This window comes from Panthera pardus, unplaced genomic scaffold, assembly GCF_024362965.1.
Source record: "Panthera pardus isolate Hobbes unplaced genomic scaffold, ASM2436296v1 HiC_scaffold_12, whole genome shotgun sequence".
NCBI classification, from domain to species: Eukaryota; Metazoa; Chordata; class Mammalia; order Carnivora; family Felidae; genus Panthera; species Panthera pardus.
In genome coordinates this window covers 49199026-49219250 of record NW_026526677.1, presented here as the reverse complement: position 1 = coordinate 49219250, position 20225 = coordinate 49199026, and the positions used below count along the sequence as shown (strand labels likewise).

Sequence of the window (20225 nt, the reverse complement as noted above, 5' to 3'; positions counted from 1 at the left end):
AGTGATGCTCAAGTTTTTGTTTTTTTTTTAAAGATGTTTTTAAGTATTCTCTCCACTCAAGGTGGTCCTTCAACCCACAACCCTGAGATCAAGAGTCCCGTACTTCACCCACTGAGCCAGTCATGCCCCAGTGCTCAAATTTTTAGGCTCAAAGTCACCTTGGGAGGAGCTTAGATTTCTTTTGGATATAAAATAATGCACTGAAACAAATTCCCATATTGAACCATTATGAAACTATGGAGGTAGTTATGGATCACTTTTTATTTTGATTTATTTTTGTGATAGACACAGGTTAAGATTAACATTTTGTTTATGAAGTATTAATACATGTGTAAGTTTAGGCACTCTAAAAGTTCAGTCACAGTGATTTCTACTATGACTTTATTATCCTGCCAAAATATGCTGTGTGTAATTATTAATTTTAAAAATTACTATTTGAAAAAAAAAGTTGATTCCCTAATAGAAAAATTTGAAATTCATTCATTCTTCAAGCAGTTATTAAATGTCTGGTTATATATGATGACATTTTGTAATTGAGACCTAGGATAAATATTTCACAATCTGATTTTTGGAAGATGAATAATCAAAATAGTATTCATAGCATTTTTTACTTAACTGTTAAGCTTCTGTTAGAGTTTTGGAATACTTTGGAGTAGTGAACACTGCTTTTCTGTGAAAGAAAATTTGGTGTCTAGCCTGTATTTCTGTAATTGTTAGCTGTTCACATTTTGCAAATTTCTTTCAATTATCACACCTCAATTTTAGTAAGTTTCCTAAGGTAACTTTTCTTTTAATTAGAATATGCTCATCTCTAGTCTTCATTCCACTTTAATGAAGTGTTCCCATTTTAATACTTTCTTGCTTTGACTTTTTTTGTGGCAGAACCTTAATTTAGGAAATAGATTCCAGATAAGTCTTGAAGAAGCTTGACTGTAGCAAGAATGAGGAAGTAACATTTTATTTCCATCAGGCTCTTCTTGATTTTGGATAAGACAGGATGAAGCAATCATTCCATACTGGTTTTTGTTTTTTTTCAGCAAGTTATATTTTGGTTCATTTTCGTTAAAAGAAAAAGATTGACATTTGAGTGAATCTTTTCAGCTAAGCGAAGTAATCACGAACTGTAAAAATTGTAAATGTTATCAAAGTATTAATAGTGCAGATAAAACAAAAACAAAGTGCTCTTGCCTCGCAGTGATTACACTTAACTGTTTCATCTGTGTGGAACCTCTTTTACTCAGTTATCTCTTATGCTTGTTTCCTTACTTCCCTCTATCATTGTTCAACTGTCTCCATATCACTAAGGAGTTCCCCTGGCTATGACACCCCAGACACACTATACCTCCCTTAGTTTATTTTTCTCTGTAACACTGGTTTGTCATACATATTTTACTTATTCTCGTCAGTATAATTTTCAAGTTTAATGAGGTGAGGAATTTTTGTCTTTTGTCACTGCAATTCTTTGATTTGTTAGTGTTAGGCTTTACTGACTTTATTATGACAGATAACAAACAGTAAGACTTTAGCTGTTATACCATCTCTCATTAGAGAATTTTTAGAGTATTTATATGTTTTTTATATTTCATATAGATAAAATTAAGAAATTTCCATGAGACTGCTGGAGACCACAGTAAGGAGACTGTTTTTTTGGCAGATATTTTCAAGACACATTTTAGTATTCACCACTGATTTACACTATAGCATGGCATGAATTTTGATCCTTTTTTTTTTTTTTTATTGCTGTTATAATTTTGGACTACATTATCATGTCTCAATTTGAAATTTCTTCATGTAACAAACTTTGCCTCAAAGACTGGAGGAAACCATTAAAAAGTACAAGCATTCTTGGAAATATAATTGAAAACCTCCTTAGTTATTTGATTTTTTTTTTTTTTTTAACGATGAAGCATTCTGCACTAATTGGAGGATCTTAGGAAAGTAATTTAACTTCTAAGCATCATTTTCCTTATGTACAAAATAAAAGTAGTAATAGTGTGTATATCACTGTGTCATGTGAGTTGATGCATGTAAAAAATTCAGCAAAGTGCTTGGAACCTGCTAAGTTCTCTCCAGGTTATTTGAACCACTGCATCAGTGCCAATTGATTAACCACTCTACCACACTATACATTTTATTTCTTGTCTCAGTCTAACTATAGTAGTTTCATATTTTAGTGGAAAATGGAGAAAGAATACAAGTACTTATTTGGACACTGAGATTGTTAGTAGATAGCATTATTGTATCATGAAAACTGGCACAATTATAAGCACAGTGCCTGACACTCAGTGGGCTCTCAGTAAATATTTTGTTGTATGCATGGAGAAATAAGAACTTGAATAATAGCCAGAAATGTCTTTTAATCTTTAAAGTAGATTTGTGTACAGGAAACTCATTTGACATGTAAATTATATACTTTGAGATTAATTGACTTCTATAGATCTAGAAGTACAGTTCTAAAAAATTTTAGGAAATTAAAATATGTGACATTTGGTATTTGTTCATTCAACATTAATTATTTGTTATGTTTCCAGAGACTCCTACTTCCTACTCTTGCTCTCACTCAGAAAAACTTGTTTCTTCCTTTATAAGATAAAGTTAAGACATCTGTGAAGGTTTTTGGCAGATTATTATAATAGACAACAGTCTCTGCAGTTCTTCCTGCTTTAGCTGCCAGTGTTGTTCAGTGGAAACCTTTCCATACAAACCTTTGCTCATGCTACTCATTCCTCCTATTAAGCTCTTATAACCTAAAAATGAAAGTTTTCCTGTTCACAAATCTCATCAATACCATCTTAAATGCCATCTTTTCCTACTCTGACCTTCTGTGGTACTTTGTAAACTCAAAACTCACCTTTTTAATACCTAGTTGTATATATTCTTAAATTTTAACTATTTTAATTTTATTTGAACTAGATGGTTGCTGTCTTTTCTACTCTAAAAGTGCATTGACTTTGAACTTAATCTCCAATGAGAATAAAATCTGTAGATGAAGATTTTTTTTTTTTTAAATCTTCAGAGTATTAGCTGAGCATAGACGTTCAACAAATAATTGCTTCTGTTATTTTTAAAATATTTGGAAGAGGGCCACCTGAGTGGCTTAGTCGGTTAAGCATCCGATTTTTCGTTTCAGGTCAGGTCATGATCGCATGGTTGTGGGATCCAGCCTTCCTTGGGCTCTGCACTGACAGGGTGGAGCCTGCTCAGGAATCTCTCTCTCTACACCTCTCCTGCTGTCTGTCCGTCTGTCACTTGCGCGCGTGCTCTCTCTCTCTCTCTCTGTCAAAATACATAAACTGTAAAAATATTTGAGGGGCACCTGGGTGGCTCAGTTGGTTGTGTTAGACTTTGGCTCAGGTTATGAGTTCCAGCCCCACATTGGGGCTCTGTGTTGCCAGTGCTGAGCCTGTTTGGGATTCTCTTTCTCCTGCTCTCTGGCCTCCCCCTCATGCTTTCTCTCAAAATAAATAAACTTAAAAAAAATTTGAGTGACTCTCATGTGGCAAATCCTATCTTTAATGCTGGAGGTCTGATACCATACATAAGACAAAGTCCTCACTCTCATGAAGTTTACATTTGAACTTAAGTTTTAAATGTAATGTCAGGAAAATTTTTTTGAAACGTTTATTTAGGATGACAGCTTCCAGTCTGGTGTATTTAATAGCAAATGTCTTTTGGTAGGTACTGAGTTAAGTAGATGGAAAGATTCTTGATTCCTACCTTTCTGGAGTTTCATAGTCAACACGGCCCTCATAACACATGTGGTTGGACTTACAGTAGAGCTATGTGTAAGTTTTGGATAAAGATACTTTTAAATCTGACTTTGGTTAAGGCAGATAGAATCTAAGTATCAGTATCCCTTCCCCTCTTACACTTGCAGCAAGAAAAACTGCCATAAGTAGAATTAGAAAGCTTACCTAGGAGCATTTTAAACCTTCAATTCCTAAGCTTAATGTGCTATAAGATGGTCATGTGATAGACATGCTGTTTCTCACATTCGTTATGTGAAAAAGTAAGTGGACTTAGCTTTGATATGTTTCTTGATATTTTGTGTTTATCTTTTAAATACATAAACTACCTGAGTCACTTCTAGGGTTTTCACAGATGATTACAATTACTAGTGTAAGTGATAAATTTTTATTTATAAATGGTGAATTTGATTGTTTAATTAAAGGACTTTTGAAATGTTCAATTAATGAAAATCTTAGATCTGGAAAAGTGCAAAATGATGGCATGTTTATAGGACAATTTGGCATGTCTAGAAATTCAGCAAAATACTTATGAGAATAAAATATGTGTTTTTGGAAGACAGAATTGTCTGTACCCTGAGCAGGTAAAATTCCTTAATTAGGAATATCTCTAAGTAGATACTCTCTGAATTTGGGAGAGGGAAAGTCTGGATACTTTGGCTGTTAGATAGGAAGTTATTCAGTGACACAGCATGTTAACGATCTGAAAGAAAGATATTGCCATATTAATGTTTATAAGAAAAATTTCTTTTTCAGATAGAGTAGATGCATATATTATTTTACTTATTGTTTGCTTCTATCAGTGGCACATTAATGATATTTGATTTAAAGTGGGTTTTTTTTTCTTTTGGTTACTAAGTCCTTTATAATTAAGTTTTTTAAAACTCCTTAGTGGGAAAGCATTTATGTAGTACCGCTATTTAATGAAAGGCTGGAAGACTTAGTGAAGAGCCTCAGGCTGGTCCTGATTCTATCACTATGATGATGTAACCTCACTATGTCTAATATTTCAGGTAGATAAAATCGGGATATTTGTCAAATTCTCTAGTAAAACAGAAAAGTTAGAAATCCCTTTGCTCTTGAAATTATCTGGCTGTGTTCATTTATGTATTCTGATGTCACAGTGCCCTTATGCGCATCTTTTTCCTTATAAATAGTGTTAAGTACAGTAGCTAATTGAAGGTCTTTCAGATTGCATTCCACTGGAGAGAAATAATAAAAAGTTACCTCTTAAAGAGTTAGCTTTAAAAGATATTGACATTAGGTAATTACATTGGAAAATGTAGGTCTAGAGGGGAAACTGATATTGGAGAAAACATGGCTTAAATTTTAAGTTGGGTTTGAGGAGCTGGTAAATATCAGAGGGAAAATGTGTAGCAGGCAATAGGGAATGTGGAATTGAAGGTTAGGAGAGAAAGCAACAATGGAAAGGAGACTTTTCTTGGTGAATTGAGAGGGAGGGAGTGTCATCTGGAGGTGTAGGGTGGACTGGAGGGCTTCACTTTTGGCCATTCCTATTTTTGGAACTTTGAGAAACAGAAAAAAGGAGACTGGAGAATTGTATATAAAAGGAGGAAGCCAAGAAAACGAGTTTTAAGTAAGAAGGTTGGTTGTGGGTAATTTCGTTTCCTTTTTACTTCAATGATTAGTTTTTCTACGAGTCAACACGAATTACTTATGTATTAAGTAAAAAGCTATTAGAAAAAGAAAGGGTTGTTATTTTTAAATGAGGGAGGTTAAAGCAAAATTTAGACTTTTTTGATGGAAAAAGCTTTTAAAATATTGGTAACCTTACAGAAAACAATTTTCTGAATACAGAGTTAGTGAGTAGAAAGCTAGTAAGGGGGTGGGGATAAGATTGTAGGTTAAAGGGTCTGGCGAAATTTGTTTATGTGGGTATGTGTAATCATTTTTTCCTTTTGTAAAGTTAGACTTACTTAGGGAGGTGGGGGAAGCTGCCCCTAGAGTAGAAGTTTTTCAGGCCTATTATTACCTGTTATAATAATAGCTTTCCACCTGTGATGTTTTATATTCATTTATCCTAGAATTAAATCCTTGATACTGCTTCAAGACCTTATTATCTTCCTTATCTGGTTGTATAAAAATTTCAAAAAAAGTTCACACTTAACTAGATCTTGATGTCACAATTTATTCATTTTCGTCTTTCATTATTGTCTTTCATTCTCCTAATAATCTCTTGAATATAACCCATACTTCTTTTCTTTTTAAAAATCCCACCCCAATCTCATCTATATGGTAAGTCCTTTTGGACCTAACTCAAAATTTTACGTCGAAATAGAATTAATACCCCAACCTACCTTATAGTGATCTTTTATCTCTGTAGTGTCTGACACATTGTAAGTACCAATAGGTGGAGTGGAGTTAAAGGAAATGGAATTCAGGTTGTGGCTTTTGAAAAATTTTGATGAAATGGGTTTAAGGGTGAATGTTGAATTGTCTGGGTTGATGACAATGAGAAGGTAAGAAGTTGTCTTGAAAGGTAATTTTGTGTTGTGGTTAGCAGCTTTTAAACTTTAGTATTAGCCGTTGTAGCTCTACCTAATGATGTATGATGACCCATTTGTTGCTTCAGTTCTTCTGGTTCTCTGATTGCTGGAAACGAGAAGCTTGAAGAAGGGCCTATAATTAGTGTCAGCATCTCTAACTCATACTCTAAAAGATTTATTGTAGCATCTTGAGGCCCATATCAATGTTTGCCAAACTGTTGAGAGTGATAACATAATTACTCAGATTTTATTATTTTTTTTAAGTTTATTTTGAGAGAGAGAGAGAGAGAGAGAGAGAGAGAGAGAGAGAGAGAGCGCGCGCGCACACGCATACCCAAGAGGGGGGAGGGAGAATTCCAGGCTGGCTCAATATCAGCTCAGTGCGCAATTTGGGGCTCAAACTCAACAAACTGTGAGATTGTGATCTGAGCTGAAGTCAAATGCTTAACCAATTGAACCACCCATGTACCCCAATTACTCAGATTTTAAAAGGTTTTTGTGATGAAGAATGAGGCTAGTGATTAAAAGGAGGTTTTCCTGTTTGAACAGTTAAAATGTATCTTTATTTGATCTCTGTTTTACAGTTGTACCAATCCATGGTCTTTTTTTCCTTCATTTTTAAACTTTATTGAGGTATAATTTACATGCCATAAAATACAACTGTTTTAGGTGAAACTCAGTGATTTTTATTTTTAGTAGATTTAGCAAGTTGTACAACTGTCACCACAATCTAGTTTTGGAATATTTTTGTTTTCTCAGTAAACTCCCTCCTTCCAGTTTAATCTTGTATCCCAGGTCTAGGTAATTGCTAATCTACTTTTGCTCTGGATTTTCTTGAGAATGTCATGTCTGATATTTAGTATTACTTTATGTCTATTTGTTACCTTCTTTGGGAGGATACAAGGCATTAGGGATTTCAGCTGGATGGAAATTTGTGCGGGGCAGGTATATAAATATAAATGTCCCAGGTTGAGTTTGATTGTGCTGTTTCTGCTGTCAGAAACATCCTTTTTTTTCTTACCACGTGGTCTAGCTCAGTTGTCTGAAAGGAACACTTTTTTTCCTCACTTGCACTTTTGAGATATGTGCTTGTGTTTCTGAAGGCAAAGTAACTTAAAGAGTAATAAAATAAGCACTTATTTTCATAGTTCAGTTTTTTTTATAACTTGAATTCAACCACTTAAAGTATCCAATTCAGTTGTTTTTAGTATATTCAGAATTATGCAACCATCACCACAAACTTTAGAACATGTTCATCACCCCAAAAAGAAACTCTGTGCCTGTTAGCAGTCACTCTCCATCTCCCTCTCTGCCCCCTGCCAACTCCCAGTCCTGGAGTATTGGCATCTTTCACACAATATATTTTTAAGGTTCACATATGTTGTAGCATGTATCAGTACTTCATTTTTTTTACTACCAAATATTTAATCATTATGTATGGATAAGCCACATTTTGCTTGTCTATTCATCAGTTGGTAGACATGGGTTGTTTCCACTTGAGGGCATTATAAATAATGCTGCTGTTAATGTTCAGGTAAAGGTAGTCTTGCCTTTTTTGTTGTTTTGGCTTTTTTGAGAGAGAGAGAGAGAGAAAGGGAGAGTGGGTGCGTGGGTGAAGGGCAGAGGGAAAGAGAAAATCTTAAGCAGGCTCCATGCAAGGCATGGAGCCAGATCCCACGACACTAGGATCATGACCTGAGCTGCAATCAAGAATCGGACACTTAAACGACTGAGCCGTCCAGGTTCCCCCAGTTCTTTTTTAGAAAACCAGAAACAAATATGACAACTTTAGGAGTCTTTAACTTTTTAGTACTGTTAATGAAAGTGACCAGGGTCCATAGTATAAACTGGAAAATAGAAAATGTGTGAAGAATAGCTTCTTTATAATCCTACCACCCAAGATACAACTATAGTAGCATTTTGGATATATTTCATTATTTTCTGTGTATGTTGCACTGGAATTTCATATAAGTGTATTAAATAATCCTATGGTTTGTATACTACTTTTATCATATGTTCAAAGCTATTGATTTTTAACTTTGTATTTAAATGTAACATGCATACAGAATAGTCATAAAGGTACAGTTGATTAATTTTCACAAACTGAACACACTATGTAAAATAGCCATATTCAGAAATAAAACATTATTAGCCCCTTGTAAACCACTTTCCAGGCTGTTAATTTTTACTGACTTCGTTTGTGTGTAGCCACTTAGTAGAACATCTCTACTGAGAAATTATTACTGAATTGGGGAAATAGACATTACCGAGGATATGGTTTTTGAGCTGTTGGTGCCAGTGTAGGTTAAGAATGCTAGTTGGGATAAACGGGAAGGCAAATACAAACATCCAAAATATTTTAGGAGTTAGGTTATTAAATTTTTCTTTTAGTTCATAGTTGGTGAGTGATGGGAAATAAGGCTGGGACCAACTTCCAGGTGGGTAGCCTTTTGTGCCAAACAGTGGAATAAAGTACTGAGAATATTTATTTGGAGAAATTTAAAACCTGTTTTTTTGTTTGTAGGCACACAAGTCTCTGAATTTTGTTTCAACACTGCTTCAGATTACTATGTCGGAACAACTGGATTTACCTGTGAGACAGGCAGGCAAGTTACTAAATTATTTTCTTGGGTTTATGTAAGTCATTTATTTAAAAGGTTCATAGTTGAATAGCAGAGGTATGTTGGGATGGCCCTTCATTGATTTTCTTCCCTGAAACTTGGTTTGCCCTCTTGTGTTTACTACAAACAGCTAGTGCCTTGATATTTGGTGGCAGAAAAAAATGTGGTATTTCCTTGAATTAAAAGAGAAGCTAAAAAGAGAAATTGATAAGGTTTATTAAAAGATTGTTCATTCCCTGTTTATTTGCCCAGTGGATGCTTCTAAGATACAAACCTCTTTGTTTATCAGTTGTTCCTTTAATTTTTGCCTTTATTGTTTAAATCATTAAAAAAAATACTACAGTAGCCCTCACTTATCCATGCTGGATACATTTTAAGACTCTCAGTAATTGCCTAAAACTGTGTATAGTACCAAATGCTATATATACTACATTTATTTTTATACATACATGCTTATTGATAAAGTTTAATTTGTACATTAGGCGAGTAAGAGATTAGTTACAGTAACTAATAAAAATTAGAGCAATTATAACAATATACTGTAATAAGAGGTATGTGAATGTGGTCTCTCTCAAAATACCTTCTTTTCCTGTACTTACCCTTGTGATGGTGTGAGAAGATAAAGTGCCTGTGCAATGAGATGTGGTGTGGTAGATGATGTAGGCATTTTGACATGATGCTAGGCTACTGTTGGCCTTCTGGTAATACGTCAGAAAAGATCATCTCATCTGCTTCCTGACTGTGGGTGACCGCGGATAACTGAAACCACAGAAAGTGAAACTGCAGAAGTGGGGGGGACTACTGTATTTATTTCTTAGTTCCAGTTTCAACAAGATATTGAGCAATTCTCTCAGTACCAAATAGTGTGTGAAAATGTGGTACACTACTTCTGATATTAGCTGTTAGTATGCAAAATAATGGAATTCCCATCTTTAGGGTCCTGTTACTAAATTTATTTGCAGATGTATTAATTTTGTTATAGGAAATATAAAATACTAATAATTGCACCATTCTAGGAAAACCAGTTATATTCTGGTATTATTTCTTGCTGTTCTTTTTCCCTACATCAATTTCGTTAAATTTTTTTTTGCTTCATTTAATGTATAGTAATCATTTCCCTTTTCTTCACATAGTGTTAGTTTTAAAACTTGTATTTCAGTGGCTACATAATTTACCATAATGTGCCATAGGCAGTGAACCATTTCTCAATTGTTAGCATTTAATCTTAGATTTGTTTCATTAACAATTGTATTCCCAGTACCTAAAATACTGCCTGATACACCAAAAGTAATTAAAAAATAAATGAATGCCTATAAGTTTATTATTTTTTACAATATTGGTATACAAGTAGCACAATAATAGAATATTTTTTATGTTTATAAAATATAGTGATTTCACTGGACCCTGGTCAGATATAAATCTTTATTTTAACTGTCCTTTCTCTTTTACCAGTGAAGTTGGCATTTTCCCATTTGGTTATTCTTTTAAATAAGAATCTTTGACTTTAAAATATGAAATTTTTACTTAAGATGTTGTAAGTGGCATTTAGGGACCTTAATATTTTGAGACATGATTATGTGCATTAACAAAATTAAATTGTGCTAGAAAGTTGTTTAGTATGTACAAAACCAGAAGCAGCCAAACTGTGGAATTAGTAAAAATTTTAAAATACAATAACTACTTTAAAAGTTGCATTCTTATAATAATTGAATGATCCTGGGGCACCTGGGTGGTTCAGTCACTTAAGCATCCGACTCTTGATTTTGGCTCAGGTCATGATGTCATGGTCCTTGAGTTTGAGTCCCATGTTGGGCTACACACTGACTGTACAGAGCCTGCTTGGAATTCTCTCTCTCTCTGCCCCTTCTCCATGTGCACGTTCTCCTTCTCTCTCAAAATAAATAAACTTAAAAAAAAAAATTGAATGCTACTCTTTAGTATAGGGCATATGGTGATAGCAGCTGCTAGATGATAGAAATAAATACTCAGAGGCTCTATGCAGAGGACATAGGAGTGTATCAAGTCTTAATTTTAATCTTTGTTCTGTTTTGGAAGAATAAAAATTCTGGAAATAGTAGTAATCTTAAATATGTTACATATACTGAGTCCATGTTTTTTTTTTAAATTATTTATTATTTTTATGTTTTTGAGTGGGGGAGAGGCTGAGAGAGAGGGAGAGAGGATCCCAAGCAGGCTCCACACTCAGCATGGAGCCCTAACTGGGGCTCAGTCTCATGATCTTGAGATCACAACCAAAATCCAGAGTCAGATGCATAACTGACTGAATCACCCAGGCTCCCTGAGTCAGTGTTCTTTACTGTAGATGTAGTTTGTCTTAAAACTTTTGTTGAAGGGTATTTTAATGTGTAGTCTTAATCTCTTTTGCAATACTAAGGGTATTTTAATGTGTAGTCTTAATCTCTTTTGCAATACTTTTAAGGTGGGATATTATTTAATTCCCAAGATAAACAAAGTAGAATGTAAAAATCATAGATGTATTAGTTATCCTTATTCAAATAGGTGTAAAACTCCAGGTAAGTGTTAATTACTAATCAGAGAAGAGCTGGTATTTTTTAGAATTTAGTAATTGATTAATTTTGAATAATTTCCCTTTCCTGTACATCTTATGCATTTGTGATTGAAGGTTCTCTCATGGGAAGGGGAGGACTGGATTAAAAGCACTGTTAGCAATCTAGTTCATGTTAACTAGCAATGTTCAAGATAGCAGTGTGATAGGTAACGCAAAATAGGTAATCTGTAATTTTTGAACATAGCAAATTCTCCCATAAAATAAAATGAATTTGAAGTAGTACAATTGCATATTAATGAAATGCTTAAATTTGTAGACTAGAGATTTTTATACTATAATTTTTCTATGATAAAAATAACAGCCTTTGTACGTCTTAGTCAGTTTGGGCTGCTGTAACAGAATACCATAGACTGCATGACAGAAGTTTATTCCTCACAATTCTAGAAGCTGAATAGTCTTAAGATCAAGAAGCCAGCAGATTTGGTGTCTGATGAGAACCCACTTTCTGGTTCTTAGAACCTCACATGGTGGAAGGGGAAGAACCTCTAGGGTTTCTCTTTTAAAGGCATTAATCACCTACAAAAGGCCTCACCCCTAATGCTGTCACATACCTACAAAAGGCCTCACCCCTAATGCTGTCATTTAGGGGGTTAGGATTTTGACATAAACTTGAGGGGGGCCACAAACGTTCAGTCTATAGTAGTGTTACTAATTGTAGAAGCTATATTGGTTTGTGTATGTGGTTTTATCTTTAGAGGCTTCGTTTAGAAAATTGATAAGGTGAAATTAAATAGCTTTCCGACAGAAAACAGGATAAAAAATATTAGGAATAAATGTGATGTAAAAAGTCTTTAGCAGTTTTGTTTGTACAGTGTGTTTATTTGCAGAGTTCTCTAAGGCTATATGCTTAATAATAACTTTATGGATCATAACAGTAGCTAAGAATTAAACTTGTATTTTGATTATCAACTTTTAAAATAATAGAAGGCAGTATTTTGTTTTTAAAAAAGGATAGCTTTACTGATAGTGGTTGGTCCGAAAGAAATAAATTGAGGTGTGGACACTTATAGGGGTATTCACAATGCTTTCACAGTAAATACTGTTGTCAAATTTATCTACATTTTAGGTGTTATCTATTTGAAAAATATGATAACACAGTATTGGCCTGATCGGGAAACAGCACCAGGAGATATATCTCCGTATACTATTCCAGAAGAAGATCGACATTGTATTCGAGAAAATATTGTAGAAGCTATTATCCACTCTCCTGAGCTCATCAGGTATATGTATATTTTTAAAACTTACCCATTGTTGCAGGTATATAATTTGTGGAGTTTGGGAGGGGGTCTTTCCAGAACATAAAAACCTGTCTTTTTTTAAATTTTTTTAATTTTTTATTTTAGAGAGAGAGAGAGAGAGAGAGAGAAAGAGCACAAGCAGGGAAGAGGGGCAGAGGGGGAGATAGAGAATCTCAAGCCCCTGCTTCGGGCTTGATCTCACATAACTATAAGATCATGACCTAAGCTGAAATCAAGAGTTAGGTGCTTAACTGACTGAGCCACCCAGGCGCCCCTAAAAACCTGTCATTTTTATAGCAGTAAACTTAACAAATGCTGTTACAGGCAAATTTCTTTTTATTTAATTTTCTTACTGTGATTTTTACACTTATAAAACCTAAAGGTTTTAAACTTCCTGTAAAACTTGTGAAACATAGTGTGATCAGGTGGACACAGGTAAAAGAAAACTTTAGAATGCTGTCATATATGTTATATTTTATAGTCTTGGTTGTTGGTTTTTTTTTTTAATTTTTTAAGTTTATTTTGAGAGAGACAGAGACATGTAAGTGAGGGAGGGGCAGAGAGATGGGGAGAGAAAAATACCAAGGCGGCTCCATGCTGCCAGCATAGAGCCCAATGTGGAGCTCAAACTCACGAAACCGCCAGATCATGACCCAAGCTGAAACGAAGAGTCGAATGCTTAACTGACTGAGCAACCCAGGTGCCCCATATTTTATAGTCTTGATATTTAAAAGCTCTTATTTTTATATGATTCTGCAGAATTTTTAATGAGAATAACTATGTTCTAAATGAAACTCTTCAGTTGATGATAGGGGTGAAAAATAAAAAAATAAAATCACCTGTATTAAAAAATTTTTTTTGAGGGGGCTCCTGGGTGGCTTGGTCGGTTGGGCAGCCGGCTTTTGGCTCAGGTCATGATCTTGCAGCTCGTGAGTTTGAGCCCTGCGTCTGGCTCTGTACTGACAGCTCGGAGCCTGGAGCCTGCTTTGGATTCTGTGTCTCCCTCTGTCTCTGTGTCTCCCTCTGTCTCTACCCCTTCCCTGCTTGCACTCTGTCTCTCTCTGTGTCAAAGGTAAATAGACATTAAAAAAATTTTTTTTTAGTTAAAAAAAAATTTTTTTTATTTTTGAGACAGAGGCGGGGGAGTAAACAAGGGAGGGGGCAGAGAGAGGGGGAGCCACAGAATCCAAAGCAGGCTTCAGGCTCTGAGCTATTAGCACAGAGCCTGATGTGGAGCTTAAACCCACAAACCACAAGATCATGACCTGGACTGAAGTCAGACGCTTAACCGACTGAACCACCCAGGGGCCCCCAAATCACCTTGTAACATTTGTTGGGTTTCTTTTAAATCAGTAGGAACAGGTAGATTTTGCTCAGTGGCTTACTTTTGTCTAAACAGCAATTTTCTTGGAGCAGAATTTTATCTAGGTAGCATTTCTTCCTCTTTATTGTTTATTTTTGACTTTCAGGGTACAGCTTACTACATGCATTCACCATATCATCAAACACGATTATCCAAGCCGCTGGACTGCCATTGTGGACAAAATTGGCTTTTATCTTCAGTCTGATAACAGTGCTTGTTGGCTAGGAATTCTTCTTTGCCTTTATCAGCTTGTGAAAAATTATGAGTAAGTGTCTCTCAATTCCTTCAGAGATTTGAGAAGTAGGAAAAGCATGGAAATTTTAAGGTAGTCTGTTTGAACATCTAAAATTACATTTGGTATATAAATATTAGTGAATTATATGTTGATTTTAATTCAGTATTTTCTTTTTGAAATAGCATTCTTATTTTAATTCTACAATTGCTTCTGTTGATTCAACTAAGAAACTCCTTGTGCCCTTTTTTCTTGCTATGTTTCCCTATTCAAAAACTGAGTTATCTTTAATTCCTCAATATGGGCTCATCAATTTGTGCTGATTAAAGGCCTAAACTAAACATGAGCTTTTTTAAAATGTGAAGGGTAGCAGAGTACTTTGAGCATTAGAGCTCTTTATTTAACTTCTGGCTTTCTGTGAATTTTTTATCTTAATTTGGGGTCTTGATAAGATCCTTTAAGAAAGATATGTTGAAATTTCATATGATCATTTTTAATCATTGTGTTTTGAGGGATCCTGTTTCAGTGTTTGCATATTTGAACAAATTATAGTTCATATAAGTAAGTAGTATCAGTAAGACACATTTTAGGTTAAGGGATCATTTTAGATTTGGATTTAGGGATGAGAAAAAATACATAACCTTGGAAGTTGAGGCATAGCACTAAAGGTGGTAAGCCAAATGTTGAAGGGATTATCTCCAAGTGTATAGTGAAAGTAATGAAATTTGTAGGCACTTAAAAGTTTTGATACTAGAAAATTATGAGGAAGGCATGAGGAACACTTAACACCATGATGGTGGCTTTATTTCCAGTCCTAACAGCTACACAGATGCCATTGTGAGCCCTCTAATTCTGGGGCTTGTAGTTAGCCTCCAATATAAATACCCTTTTTGGGTCCCAGCTCAAAGTAGCTGATGAACTGCTGCTTTTCTTCTGAGCAGGAGAGAAATATACCATTTACAGCATTGGTACTGGTGTTTTCTTGTGTTCCCACCAGCTACCCATCTTCCTGCTAAGGAATGTTCCAGCTGTTGCTCCAACCTCTGTCAGAGTGCCAGTTGTTGTAGTTCTGGTAAGTGAGTGATTAAAATGAGAGAGAATAACAATAATCTGCTATTGTCATTGAGGAGGTTCAAGTCTCTCCTGTCCTATAATCTTAGCAGGAGAGAGTGTGACAGGGATTTTTTTTTAATGGGAGACATAGGAGGCTGCTACAGTATTGGAATTCCAGTTCATTTTCCGCCAGTGTTGATTGTGGAGCACAAGGTGTTCACAAGGGATCTGTGTGGACTGAAGCAGTTGTAAGAAAATTCATGGAGAAATTGGAAGTTGTGGTGGTCTTCAGGAGCATAGATCCTCAGGAAATGCTTGTCAGTTGAAGGAGCACAGAAGGAGCATTTGAAGAGGAAAGCATGTCACACCATACGGAGTAGTATGAACAAAGAAAGGTACAGAGGTGGAAATGAGATACTGTCTTTAGTGGGTAGTGAGGAGACCACTAAATGGTATGGATAATTTCTGTTGAGAGGTGGGGGATAATTTTGGTCTGGTAATTGGGACCATGTTAAAGAGAGTTTTGAATGCCATGATGGAGAATTTGGATGTGATTCTTTTAGATGCTGATATACCATTGAAGATTTTTTTTGTTTCTTTTTTAAGAGAAAAGTGATGGACTAGTACTTAGGATTTCTGGTGAGCCTGGCTCACCAGATTGTCACATTGTAGCCTTGTGGTAGTCCGCTTTTATTAGTGTCATATTTTCATGCTTTCAGGAACTTTTCAGGTCTTACGGGGTAGTGATTTGTTTCCTATCATAATTATTTTCACATACCAGTTAGTTTAGATTAGCAACTAATACCATCTAACTTCTAGTCCTCTCCTTGATATAGAGAGGGAGGTAGGAAAGAAGAATGTGTAATATGAAATGGGTAGTCAAACCCTTTTAATGTGAGTGATCATCTGGGTTGGATAAGTGGAGAGAAGCACCTAATATAGTTCTACCTTTATTGTTAAAAGGAAATTTTTTTTTAAAGGAAATATTTTCTATAATTACTGTAGTTTATATAATCAGATTGGAGAGTGCAAATGGCTTCCTTTCATAAACTTGTGGTTTTTTTGACTCAACTGTGCAGATAATGTTTTAAAATGTATGCTACATGTAATTTCTTAGCACATTAAAATAGTACTTAAAATAATGTCAGTTTATTGTTTAATAGTCTCTGTTGTTATTAGTGAGAACATTTGTCTTGGTGTTTTTTTATTGTGAGCAATTTACTTTGGTTCTAATTTCATCCAGTAGGGAAAAAGAATCTGGCTTTTTTACCTTTACCTTTTAAAAATGTGCTCAAATATTCAATTCTTAAATACATTTTCTTCCTTCAGGAAGGCTACCAGTAGATAAAACTGGAGTCTGGTAGGGAACACCAATTTAAAGTGGGTTAGATTAATCTGAAAAGATAAATTGTGTCTTTTAGAATAATGACTTAACAACTAGTCTGTATTTTGCAGAGCTTTTCTTCCTATTCCTTAATGAAGCTGGGGTGTCTTTCCTATATTTCTAATCCATTAAGTTATTTAAAATTTTTTTCATTGAAGCATATTTGACAATTTTTTTAAGTTGAAGTATAGTTTAATTTTTTAAAAAACCAACAGACCTTTTTATTTTTTTAATTTTTTTTTTTTTTAACGTTTATTTATTTTTGAGACAGAGAGAGACAGAGTGTGAACAGGGGAGGGGCAGAGAGAGAGGGAGACACAGAATCTGAAACAGGCTCCAGGCTCTGAGCTGTCAGCACAGAGCCCGACGTGGGGCTCGAACTCACAGACCGTGAGATCATGACCTGAGCCGAAGTCAGATGCTTAACCGACTGAGCCACCCAGGCGCCCCACAAACAGACCTTTTTAAATAATACTATTAAAATGCCGAGAAATCTCTATGCGGAAATTTCTCACTTAGGTCAGCAATTCTTTACCCACATCCTTGAACAAATGTGATTCCAAATTCAAGATTTTTTGGATTTTAGAAAGGTAGCAAGGTTCACATAATACATGTTAAACACTCCTTTTGAAATTGAACCATCACTCAGTAGTCAAACACATTCTTGTTTTTTTCAAACACATTATTATATCTGCTATGAAATGTGTGAATATCCACTCTAGATGGGATAAGTGAAGGTCATAAATAGCCTGTTGAGGTCAGGTTTTGTTGCCAGATAGGTTACAAAAGACCTTCCTGTTTATAGTACTTTTAGAAGTAGAATATTTTCTGCTTTATAGATGCCATTTCTGCCTTAATGGTCTTGGTATGTAAATAACAAGGATGGTAATATACAATTGATTTTATGTCAGCTGCTAATATTTAAAAGTCAAGTCATTGTAGCTCCTCATTTGTATCAGTATTCACAAATAGAGATTGCATAGTGACATGGTTAAGAGGACAGACCTTTGATCTTGACTGATGAGGTTTATACCTCGATGAGTATACAGGGAAGGATACTTCTTTGTGCCCCAGTTTCCTCAAACCATGGAAGTAAGGATGCTAATGGAGCTTTGAAGATTATCGGCTTCATAATGAATGTTCAGAAAATTTTAAATATTTTATTATTATTTCAGGGTTTTCTTAAGTTGCTTTTGCTTGTGATTTGGTTCCGTAGTTGGTTTTTCTTTTTCTTTCTAGGAATCTAAAGTTGCTTAGGAAGTATTTGTTTATATATTTATGTGAACAAACAAGCAGTTTAATTTTGTAACTCATACATATAAATAAAATTGTTAAATAAATTCTTACAGAATTAGTTTGTATTCCTACCCAAAGGTACAAGAAACCAGAGGAACGGAGTCCACTGGTAGCAGCAATGCAGCATTTTCTGCCAGTTCTGAAGGACCGTTTTATCCAGCTTCTTTCTGATCAGTCTGATCAGTCTGTCCTTATCCAGAAACAAATTTTCAAGATCTTCTATGCTCTTGTTCAGGTAATTTTTATAAAACCGTTTTTATATGTAATAAGTCTGTCTTTGCTACATTAAAAGATAAAGAATTTCCATGTCTTAATTTCATGTGAAAATCTGGATCAAGTAGATCTTTTGCTAGTCAAATATAAATCGCCAAAATTGTAAGTACATTAAAAGTCTTACCAAGCACACTTCCCTAAATACACAAACAACTCCAGTAGATCTTAAATTATAACTGGTCAATCTTAAGCTCCCTTAAACCATCTAACACTATTTACAAAATCAGTAAAAATTTTTTATGCCTTTCACCTTAAGCATTCACAAAGTTTGAAAATCAATTACTGAAATTACAGTTTATATCTAGCATGAACCTGATATGCCAAATGTACCTAGATTGTCCAAGTAATTACAAAACCTATTCCTAAGCTTAACACAAAAATGCTAGTACTTTTGATTTACTTGACTGGCACACAATAATGGGCTTCATCATTTTTACATATTCTAAGTCTGCAATAAAAGATATCCACTAAGAAAGTGATTGTATGTATATTCTCAGTGGGATGTAATTATTTATATGAAACCATTTTTGATCAGTATTAAAAGTCTGGTTCTTTTTGTGCCATGTAGCCAAAGAAGGATTCATCTCATCTACTAGGACCTTTGGTTCAATCCATGCCCTTGCTTAACTTTTAAAATATAATTTAAATAGAACTGTACTTCCCCAAAGATTGTAACCGACTCTATTGTTTGGTTGGATTTTGCATTTCTTTGCTAAATCTGTAGATTTAATAGATTTAGACAATCTCTTATCTCCCAGTCTTAAGCAAAGGGCACTTGAAGTGATTCGGATATATACTATCTATACTGTTTTCGTTTGTTTTCTAGTTGGTAAGATTATAACTTTTTTAGATTGTTGTTTTTATAAATTGTTCTAGGGCATAGGACAAAATAGTTACCTCCCCAACTAATTTTTTTGACACCAGCATACCCTGGTATCAAAATATAGCCCTGTCTCACTTGTGAAAATAGATAGATATCCTAAAATTCTAAATAGGATATTGATTTTATGAGCCCATTAAGAGGATTTATCCAAGGAACAGAGTGGATCAACAGATCAGTTTTTGTGATTAACTCATATTACATGAAAAAAAAAAAGGACCTGTAATCATGTTTAAGAATATCAGATAAAGCATTTGATCAAACTTAATAAGCATTCCTACTTAAAACAACTCTTAAGAGTCCTGGAATAGAGATTTTCTTCACTTGATAAAAGACATTCACTAGAAGTCCATAATGTCACTCCTGTGGTGAAAATAAAACATACTCCCAGTAATTTGGATGACAAGGATGTCTACTGTCATTGCCACAACTCTCCACTGTAGATAACTGACCGGATCAGCCAAATGAGAAATTTGGTTGGGTACTAAAAACAGGAATTATGGATTAAATGAAATACTTTTTGTAGGTTTTGTGAAGAATTAAAGGAAGTGAGATTTTCTTTTGTAAGGATTTTTAAATAATTGATTCTTGATTTTCATTCAGTATACACTACCACTGGAACTGATAAACCAACAGAACCTGACAGAATGGATAGAAATTTTAAAGACTGTAGTGAACAGAGATGTACCTAATGTAAGTAAGTCTCCTTGTGTTCTTAACATTACTAAAATACTTAAGTATCTTTTGAAAATTTTAACTGATCTTTCCTGTAAATTTTTTAAGAGTTTATATAATTCAAAATACAAATTATTCTAGATGGAGAGACCACTTTGTTTACATATGTGCATATACTAAGTAAAAAATTATAAAGGGTTATTTCATATATTATTATTTAGGTACGTATATATATCTCTTTATCTTTATTCTTCTGTTTCTTTTCAGTTTTTATTTATTAATATTAAAAATCTTATTTAGGTTTTATTTTATTTAACTAAATTCTACACCCAGAGGTGGGGGTCAGACTCACGACTTTAAGATCAAG

The 20225-nt window shown here is 34.4% G+C and overlaps 1 protein-coding gene across 1 annotated transcript in view; it reads left to right on the top strand.

Moving 5' to 3' along the window:
- The window catches only part of IPO7 (importin 7), a 46691-nt gene that overhangs the window by 1760 nt on the left and 24706 nt on the right, over positions 1-20225 (top strand). Inside the window, exons 2-6 of the mRNA XM_019456262.2 lie at positions 8778-8859; positions 12531-12684; positions 14172-14330; positions 18109-18265; positions 19787-19876. Of these exons, the coding sequence (XP_019311807.1) occupies positions 8778-8859; positions 12531-12684; positions 14172-14330; positions 18109-18265; positions 19787-19876 (642 nt within the window). The remainder of the gene's footprint in view (positions 1-8777; positions 8860-12530; positions 12685-14171; positions 14331-18108; positions 18266-19786; positions 19877-20225) is intronic.